Below are 11030 nucleotides of genomic sequence, written 5' to 3'. Positions count from 1 at the left end.
AATATTTATGGTGGTTACAAGGTTGGTCAAATTGACTGACCTCATATAGAGCATTGATAGAGAAAATAACAGATAAAATATAAAGTTCTTCTGAAAAAAAAAAAACATTTGATATCTATTTAAGAGGTTTTAGAAATTATGCAAATGAAATTTGAAAATTTCCAGATAAAGAAAAGTATTTTTAATCTTAACAAGAAAATCACTTTGCACTCGGAGCAATCAACACTCTGACTCTATATGTTTAAAGACAAACTTTTAATAAAAATACGTAATTAAAAATTCTGATTTTTTTTGTCCACAAAAGACTTGTAATATTTACTAAAAGCTTGCCAGATTTTGTGAAGATACATTATGTACTTTCAGAATTATAGAGTGCACCATTTTATGGTTGCATGGTGTTTATAAAGTTGTATAAAATACACAAGCCCATTGTGAAAGGGTTAAGTGTAAAGGTTAAACTACTACATACACACAACAACAATTAAAGTATTCAATGAAACTAGTATCTGAAATAAAACCACACAGTACTCACCTAAGTAAGCATAAATATGGCTGAGAGCTCGTGCAGGTTGAACTTCAATTGGGGAAACTTCAAAAATTGTCTGGACATGGATGTCATGGCTGAGAAGTTTTTCTTGAATGATACTATCCTCTGCTAGGATAACAACTACACAAAAATAATTCATGCCATATGTAGATCAGTAGTTCACACTCTTTTGTTAAAAGGATGACTTTAAATCACAAAGAAAATACTTATACTAACACTGCTTTAACCACATTACCACAGGTATCCTTTTACTGCACATGACACAAGGTTTTAGTGTCTTACATTCAAAATTTTATTAAACTACTTTTTTTTTATGTTATACCAATTAGAATAGCATAAAATATTAGCTAATAATCCATATTTTAATAGTGTACAAGTTTTAAGTTCTTAATTCTACACGGCAATATTAAAAACATCCTAAATTTCCCATAGTGTGACACATGACACATTTTCTCTATGCACCTTGTCTCCTCTATTTTATCCCCCACCCCAAGGAAAAGTATGAAATTAAACGTAAATTACTCACTATAAAATCATCATTGCTTCAACAAACCATATTTTTTATAGTCTTAAATTTTGTTTGGTTACAGAGCTATCCAATAGAAAATCAACCCCCCCCCCACCACACCCTCTCTTTCAGGATTTGTTAATAGTTCTCTCTAACATTTAATTATATATTACCTATAACGAATAGAAAGCCAAGGTTTTCATCTATCAAATGATGTATTTTATAACATTGTGTTCTGAATGGTGAAATGTCAATTTTGCTCAGAGTACCAACATCGTTTGCATGAGAAAGTTAACGACTAGCTTGGATGAATTTGTAACAACTCTTGTCGCATAGTTAGAAAGCCAGAAAAATTTTGAGAGGTAAGGGAATTTGTCTACTTTTGGCATGTCATTAGTCTATATTGTTTAGAGCATTATTAAATACAAATTATTAAGTGCATTACCATCATTAGTATATAATAATTAGGGTTCACTCTCTTCAACAATTGACAGCAAGAATAAAGAAGATTGGTTTAGTATTTTATTTTTTGTTTTCCATGTTTATTCTTTAGGTATAATTATAAAAGTAACTAAACTGAGCCTGTGTTGAGAGCGAGTTAAGAACTTGTTTTTTGGCAATGAAGGTAATACAGCAAACATTATTTACTGAAAGAAAATGTATGAGGATTCTTTATGTTAACGGCTTTTATTTTCTAGTTTGTTTTACAAACTTCATCAGAAAAGTTATTTTGAAACTTAAATTTTTCTTTGCTAACACTCCTACAAATAAGTTTCTCTTGGAACTTTGTAATATTCAAAACTGCAGCAGCCTTGTTTAATAAATACAAGATATCAAACAAACCTTGAACAACCACATCAGGTTTTTTCTGGGAGCACAATCTTCTGTTCAGTGGGTCTAACTCACCTGGAGCCAAGAATCCCTGAAAATTTAAAAGAGTTATATATATTTAATGTTTTATTATCTAATATAATTCAAGGCTGGATGCTTGGATGCACAATAGTGGTGAATCTTTACACATAATTTTATCGACATAAAATAACTGATTTAAATCATAAACAAAATGGCATTATATTGCTAAAGTAAAATGGTGCATAATACAATCCTTAAAGATATTTCTTTCATTTCCATCTCCCTTGCACTTTAGCAAATGTGTACTGTAGGTGACTGGTAAAAGTCTAATAGATAAAGTGTAATACTCATATATTATCAATACCATTCATTCTTATAAAAGTATTTGATGAATAGATTTAGCATAAAAATATTCAGATGGCCAGTTGTACATTATTTTTATTAATGTTTTCTATATTTCAACACAACTAAAAAGTACATTAATCAGAACTTAAAGAAAAGATGGAAATAATAAATCTAAAAATTTTGCACAATTACATTACACAGTACAAAATATATGTGAGTTTACAATGTATCCACATCTTACTCTGAATTCATCACAAGTGGTTTAATCTTCAAATCAGCAGGCTAAGTATAGCTTAAAGAAATTAGATATCTTCACCGTTTTAATCATAGTATCACGAATGTATGCTAGGGCTCTACGTCATTTAATAACCTCGTTGTAAGAATATATTTCTTCAAAAAGGCTTTTTTTGTAACCCTCCAGTGATGACATTACTGTGTTGAATGGCAGGTAATTTATCAGGAACCAAATAAAAAGGTGCTAAACATGTTGCTCACAGTGCCATAACTTGCATCTACAGTACCACCACACTGCATTGACATATACAAATCATTCAAGTAAATAGTAATTAATACTCTACTGAGATATTATCATTTTCAATATTTAATGTGGCTTATACAAGGTGTAATGACTTTTTCCAGTGTTAGTACTTAATGTTGCTCACAAAATATGTAATGATAAGATTTCAGCAATGTCTATATCTAGTGTTGCTCATAATGTAATGATGACACTTTACTAATTTTAGTAATTACTGTTGCCTGCAGAGGGTGTAATGATGAGAACTCACCAATGGGGTTTTAGCACTGCTCATAAAGGGTAAAGAACAAACTTCACTAATATTAGTATGATGATCCTAACTCATAGAAAGAATTAGAGGAAGATATCACTAATTTCAGTATTTGGTATTGTCCACAGAGAATACAATGACAATATTTTATTAATTTTAGTATTAGGTGATGTTTAAAGATGGTGTAATAATGAGATTTTCCTAATGTTAGTACAATGTTAGGAAGTGTAATGATAAGACTTATGTTGATATTTAATGTTGTTCAACGAAGAAGTAATGATGCAACTTTACTAATGCAACTATTTTAGTATCACTCATTGAAGGTGCAGTGACAAACTTTCATAAAATAATATAATCTGGTGTTGTTTATATAAATAATAAGACTTTATCAATATTTGTAGTGTTGCTCACAAAAGGTGTAACGTTGAGACTTCACCAATATTAGCATTCAGTGGTGCTCATAAAAAATGTAATAACAAGTAAGTTTAATGGTGTTACTCATAGAGCAAATAACGAGTGATGATGAGACTTCACTAGTGATAGAGTTTTAAGTTGCTCACAAATAGGGTAATGATGAGATTATAATAATGTTCATATTTAGTACTGCTCCAAGAAAGTATATTGATGAATTTCCCCAATGTTCCTAATCAATGTTTTTGGACATTGGGTGTAACACATTATAGAAGCTTATTGAAATGTTTAGAAAAACACTGACATGAGTTATCACTATTAGGGCTAATAATACTATGCATAAGAAAAGTAGAGTATGGAACTTCTAGATTATGTGTAAGCTAGATCATAAACAGATAAATAAGTCTGTTAGTATGAATATTTATGAATGTCAAGTACAGGATTTGTACATTAATATAATAAAACAATTTTGTTAAAGTCAAATAATGTATTTCAGTGTAAATCAACCAAACATTAAAGTGTTTATTTTTTATATATTGAATACAAAGTTTAACCCACTTGTTTTTGGAGAAATCGGGTGACTTTGCTCTAAATAAAAAAATCTTCTAATAGTGGAAACACTGTAAACATAACTTCTAAGTAGACACAATCAACAATGTATAGAATGTATGAAATATTCAAATGGAAACCTACCTTTTTGATAAAATTAATAACATATAGATTGTGAATTATTCATATTCTTAAACACAGCTCTTAAATAAAGGGATCCACAATATAAGAATATAGCAAACATTTAAGATTCATAATAATGAGTTAGAAAGACAAAAATATATATTTATTTATGAGAACCCTTTCAAGTTAACCTACTTCTTGAACAAGACGACCAATGATGTACAAAGATTGGGCCCACATGAATGGAATTTGCCCAATCGGCACCCTGTCCTGACTGTGTGGTTGTCTGTATTCAAGCTCAACCTATATTGAAGTAAAAAATATTAATAATTGTTTAAGAATTTATAAGAACTCTCAACTTTATCAATATATCATGATAAAATTAAATGGAAAATTTGCTATATTAATCTATTACAAAGTTCACAAAAAATTAGTCAAATTATTTTCTTTGTAACTTTTTAAAAGTTTTATACTAACAAACAAAACATACTACTACTTCTACTTTTTCTACTTGTTGTAAGACATACAAGTTCTATATAATAATCAGAAGTGAACATATATAAGTTATTTTGTATTGACTGGGAATTTATTGGTTTAAAGTTATAGTGGAAAAATGTCCTAAGTGTACTTTTATTTTATTTTTTGGTGGTGTCTGTATCTATTATGGAATTTTACATAAATAAAATCAGTAACTAACAGAAAACACACAACCTTGTCAGCTGGAACAGTGTACAGCTCGGGCACAAATTTCAAGCCATTTTCACTTTTAATAAGAATTTCGTCTAAAGCTTCAGAATACTCCTCCACCTACAGTGGACACACACAGTGGTTATGAGAAAAAGGTTTAAGATATGCACACAATGAAGACTAATAATGTTGGCAGAATATTTAACTGTTTATCTTAGCTCCTTGATATGTCATCTTATTAATATAAGTAGATAACAACAATCGATCTATATCACATACTTAATGATGTGACCATTACAGAGAACAATGTACAAAATTAGTAACTGATATATTTATTATTGTTATTATTAATATATTTGAAGTATATCACAATTACAATTAAAGATACTGATAAGAAACATGGGTATGTTGTTGTCCCTGTGTAAGTTTTAATTGAACTGGATACTTTTATCACTCACAAAGCCTGAAGAAGACATTTGTATTTATAACTAAAAGTAGATAAATAAATGAATAAAATAAATATAAGACTTAGAAACATCGCTGTAGTTTGCCTTTTTAAGTTAACAGTATTTTTAATCTTACAACAAGAACTTTTGAATTACATTAGTAATAAATTGTTTAGTTACACTATGTTCTCAATATATAGAACATACTTATCATATCCATCAAGATATAGGTTATTTTTCTATCTCAAGTGGATTAACTTTTCTAGTAAGTAAACATGACAGACATTATTTGGGACACAAACTATTTCGCTCAATATTTATTTTATATATTTCCTTCCTCGTAACTTATATATAAAAAAAGGTAGTCCTAAGGGAAAAAAACCATAGTAACAATTGCTCAATCTTGTGCTATTTTCTTAACAGGAGACAATAACATTGAGTGTAATCTGATATTATTTTTAGTGTAATGTAAACATATAAAATTTTAGTTAGCTAGCAATATTTACTATTTCAGTAGTATAATACATATCTTGAAATATCAGTCTAATATTAACAACAAGTATAATAAAACAATAAGGCCAGATAAATAACAGAAGACTCACACTGAATAATGTGTTTAATGTTTTTCTCACAACTAGATAACCTAATAGATTACAAGGATTCAGGAACAGAAATGTATATTACTATTAATTAAATTAATTAATTAAATAGTCAACTTCAGTCTGCATTAATTATTGATATTTTTTCACACATTTATGATGAGAAGGTCTATGACACAAGTTATTTAAAACAAACAATATTAAGTCTCTTTACTTAGAGAAAATATTTTAAAAACGTTAACATGCACAATAAAGGTATTCATTATGTCAAATGGTATTTAAATATCTAAACTAATAAATACATAATCTTACAAAACAACTTACTGCTTCCCTGTCACCACGGAAACAGGCATCAATGATTAAATAACAGTAGAATAGTGGCCATTCACATTCAATTCCTTCAAATACCTTTAGTTCCCAAGGTTCATAATATAATCGACTTGGATCCTAAAATAAAAGAAGGTTTAACGAAACAATCAAGACTAGTACATCAGTTCTCGAGATAAGGGGAGTACCGGCATAATTTTTATCCAAATTTCAGCCATTTATGGCCTTAAAAAAATATTGAGAAATTGTTTTACAGCTGTGGAAAAACGAATACAGCTCCTGCTGTTTTAATAGTAGCACAATAATTAATGGGTGCATTCTTGTAGGTTTAGTCTTATCAGTATTTACAGAACTGTGAGCATAAAAATAAATTCATGCAGATGAATAATCAAGTGCAGTGCAAGATGGGTACAAGAAGTGTAAGATACTTCAACTTTGAAATTCGTAAAATATTTTCATTCAAGTATTATCATATTTCCCTAAACAAATTTTAGTACTTACTTTACCAGAAAAAAACTTGTGTAAAGTAATCTAATTGATTACGAGAACAAATATCACGAAAGTGCTCAAATTAATGAATGGAAAAAATATGAAACTTGCCTCTTTGGCTGTCTTGTGTCCATCCCTCAAAAACCTCTTACATCCATACCTTCCCTATTAACAAGTATTAAATATTGAAATATATATCTCAAATAGAGGACATGTCAAAAAATTTTGTCTTTTACAGAGATAGCATCATCTATTTATTCACTTAGATTAAAAGTCTGAAGGAAACTTCATTCAATTCAACACTACAAGCTCACATTACCTCTTAATTCTTAAACTATTTTCCCATTTGTTGATGCAGTCCATATCTTTTTGATGCATTAAATAATTCAAGATTATGAGTTTAATTAATACTCATGTAATAACTTACAGGTTGTAGCTAATGCATCTAATAAACCAAGTTACAACATTTTGTCAAAAGTGACATATAAATGAAACTGTAAGATCTAAATATGAAACAAGACACAGTTTTAAAGATTTGCATGTTACTTAAAAAAAAAGGAATAGTTTTTGTATCTATTCTTTGTGATGGAAATACACATTATATCATTTGCAACTATATAATTTCCTGAATTTGTAAAATTCCCTGAATAAAGCACTTTTACATGTTCAAGACCTTAATTTTTATCTTACTGTATGCTTAAAAACTTCTAAATGTAAACAAAAAAGTTTTTCTTTAATAGCATCAAATATTTTTCTACCTGCATTTGCTAAATAAATAGCATACCTGAAGAGCCCAAACCAACTGTTTTCAATTGTACTCATTTTTTAAACAAATTTATGCTATTTTGTGAAAATTATTATATCAAAAATATAATTTAGTAAAATAAAGGACATAAAATACAAGAAAACAACTACCCATAAACTAACATTACAACTATTTGCAATTCTTCCTTGTGATAAATAATTCTGCACATATACTAAAAAAATAAAAAGAGGTTAACTTTTATCAAATACCATACCATAAACAATAGTTAGTGAATGGAAATGGTATGACTAGTAAAACTGCTTGGTATTCTTAATGCTATCTGACTCTTCTTCAAGTTTTATTTTAAAGCAGATAATTAACTATAAAACAATATTTCATAAACATACCTCTGGCATCTTAACTTCTGTTCAAATACTATTAGTGAATATTCTAATTTTCATATAAATAATTATGTTGCTTTTCAACAAATGACATTTAAAATGATGTTTAATGGTAATCAGTTGAAACCGTCTTTGGAAATATATTTATGATTTAATTGTTCCTGAAACTTGACTATTAAAGGTGCAATGCACTGAAAGGCTAACACCAGTTTTATTTATTGCTTTAAATTGACATTCATCAGAAGTTTAAGTTTTTGGGTTTTGCAACATTTATTAGTTAATTAGTTTAAATTGTATCTCTGAATTGTAAAGCTTTACATTACTTTCTTCTTGTTTCAAATTATCTTAAATATTTTTCATTTTCTAATTTTAAGCTTCACTTGAGATATATTTCTGAAAGTACAGTGTTTTATCATTATTTTTGTTGAAATATAGATTCTCTTTTTGTGAAACTATAATTTTATCTTTAACATTTTTGTATCAGTACCATTTCTGCAATATAATTTTGTGAGGATTTCATGGTAGAAATTCTAATCTAGAATGAACCCTGACACAATTCTTATTTTTTTGTAAGACAAATCACTGACAAACTGAGAAAAGAAACTATCCATAAATATAAAAAAAATTCACAAAATTATTTTTTCTTTTTAACATTGAATGACATGCTTTCATTTATATAAATATACTTATAGACAACTTCAAATAGTTAAGTATAAAAAACATTACCACTTTTTATCTAAGTATTACTTCATACTGCATGACTTCACTATGATTTTCAGCACTTACTCAAGAGCTATGCTTGTGTTCTTGTATTATTATTACTACATATAACCATTAGAGCATTTGTTTTGGAAAATTACGTAAAATCGACAGTTTTCTTTGTTAACTAAACAAAATAAAAAACGAAAACATCCAATACGAAACAAAATATCCAGTTGGATTTATCCTAAAGCATTCTTTTCACTTCAACCATATTTTTATTTCAAACACATATTCAAACCTCACATACATATCTTGTAGTACAATCCAAACACAAACAACTTGAAAAAAAGAGTACTAAATGCTAAAAAAATTTGCAAGGCTGTAGTAGATTGGGGAAGAATACAAAAATTTCTGATTCAACAACATCTAATGACAAGGCCATCTGCAGACACCTCTGAAAAATACATGGTTTAACCCTTTCCTTATCTGAAAACATCAGTTTGATGCATTTGATATTCTATGTTCACAAACCAAAACTACAGAATCTAGCTGCATGACACTTGATTCACACTTTCTAAACAAAATTAGGTTTCTCTGTAAGAAATGGGAAAAGCAGATAATTTGTTTAATAATTTTTAGTTCCTTAAATTCTGTGAAAAACTGATTTCATAAAAAATGAATAGCAAAAAAAAGTCTTTAGGCTTAGACTTCCTTTTTCTATGTTGTTTGCCTAAAACTTTATAAATGCACCCAATACTTTTTTAAATAAAATTACAAATGTTCTGTTCATTAATATGTTAGTATTATAGAATACATAATTTTCTTGTCTGCACATGTAAAACAAAAATAACTTAAAAATTAAAGAAGGAAGAAAAAATGTAATTTGTACATTATTAACCAGAGACATGCATTTCATGTATCTATCAGTCTTTACTGTTTTCTTAATAATCAATATATTTTTATTTTTCTCTACCTTTGAGATAGTTATGTAGCTTTTAAAAATTATATATTATATGATAAATACTTGTTTGAAGTAGTATGCCTAAATGTATACCTCTTACACTGTCACCTATATCCTAAGGTTTAAGATATATTTTACTCAAAATATGCTATGGATCACTCTTTCTCAAAACTAACAAATACCCAATGTTGATTTTTTTAAACATATAAAAGAGTATGGGAAGCAGTAGGCTTTCATTCCAAATGATTAATGAATAGTTTTCATTCTCGATATTTATCTCATTTCATAAAGGTTTTTTTTGCCAAATGGGATGTTCTTTGCCATGTGATTTATTTTTGCATTGCTTTTATGTTCTAACACTAACATTTTTCACCATCATGGTCCAATTATGTGTCACAAGTTACAAAGGTTTGGGGGAATGTTAATGTAGTCTTGGTTTCCTACTACATGAAGTGTCTAAATATTGTGTTGCTACTTCATTGGATATGGGTCAAAATGCTTGGATGCATCAAAGAATTCATGAAGATGAAAAGAAATTGCAAGGAAGTAGTTAGAAGAACAACAAACCCTAGTCCAAGCTACTTTCTGACAATACATGCTTACCAAACTCCTTTTCACATAGCACAAAAACTCTTTTGTGACCTCCAAAATGCACCTTACATTTTTTTATTGACCCAGATTGTCTATAATAGACACAAAGAGGTTAGCATGTGATCGAAAATAAAACTGTATAAGAACCCTACTGACCCACCATTACAGTAAAACAGTCCAGATTGGGCTCAAGACTACACGACTTGATCTATCCAAGGTTAGGCCTCAGTACAATCATGGATAAGTCAAGGGTTTACCAGTCTGGAAACAACCTTCGAAGACAATGCTAAAATAGTTGAACATGATCATTAGGGTTGAGGGTCCATTAAAGTAGGCAACATGCTGTTTTGGCCTCCTCTGTTCAGCCTGTGAGGCTCCAGGAGTTGGAGAATGCCATTATAGAGAATTTGGACCACTTGCTACACATCATTATTCAGAGGCCCATCTGGAGCATGCAGAGATGATTCCAGGTAGTGGTATGTACTTTTGAGGGAGACATTAACTATTCACAATATTTTAATTTCTTGTTTTATGATTAATTTAAAAATTTGTCCACATACCTAAAATGTTCCATTTGGAGGGGTTTCCTTTTTTCCATATTAAGACATGCTAGGAAATGGAATAAAGTTTATGTCTGTTTGAGAGTATGTAAAGGAAATAAAGTATGTAACTATCAGTGGGCTACTAATCATCTGTTACTTGCTATACTCATTTTGAAAAGTGATCCCTAACAAAGTTTGAGAAATATATTTAACCCTATTACCACAGGTCAAAGGCCATGTCACCGCATTTGTTGACTTGCATTCAAAGTTTTATTGAACTACTATTTTATGAATTTAAGTCAACAAGTTTGGTATCAAATTGTAGATTATAATTCAAATTTTAGTATTATATACAAGTTAATTTCTTAATTTAAAAGTAAATATTAAAAGAACACACCTAAATATAAATTTTTGTGTGTC

At 28.9% G+C, this 11030-nt stretch overlaps 1 protein-coding gene across 1 annotated transcript in view; it reads right to left on the bottom strand.

Annotated features, from left to right (window-relative positions):
* Positions 1-469: 469 nt before the first annotated feature.
* The window catches only part of LOC106464917 (probable phosphorylase b kinase regulatory subunit alpha), a gene marked incomplete at its 3' end in the record, with an annotated part of 37015 nt that continues 26454 nt past the window's right edge, over positions 470-11030 (bottom strand). The window contains exons 9-14 of the mRNA XM_013925089.2: positions 6780-6833; positions 6177-6299; positions 4832-4927; positions 4316-4423; positions 1899-1977; positions 470-667 (exon numbers count right to left, since the gene is read on the bottom strand). Of these exons, the coding sequence (XP_013780543.1) occupies positions 470-667; positions 1899-1977; positions 4316-4423; positions 4832-4927; positions 6177-6299; positions 6780-6833 (658 nt within the window). The remainder of the gene's footprint in view (positions 668-1898; positions 1978-4315; positions 4424-4831; positions 4928-6176; positions 6300-6779; positions 6834-11030) is intronic.

The sequence above is a fragment of the Limulus polyphemus genome, unplaced genomic scaffold, assembly GCF_000517525.1.
Source record: "Limulus polyphemus unplaced genomic scaffold, Limulus_polyphemus-2.1.2 Scaffold1781, whole genome shotgun sequence".
In the NCBI taxonomy this organism is placed as follows: Eukaryota; Metazoa; Arthropoda; class Merostomata; order Xiphosura; family Limulidae; genus Limulus; species Limulus polyphemus.
Note: the sequence above shows the minus strand (reverse complement) of the source record. Positions and strands in the feature narration are given on the sequence as shown.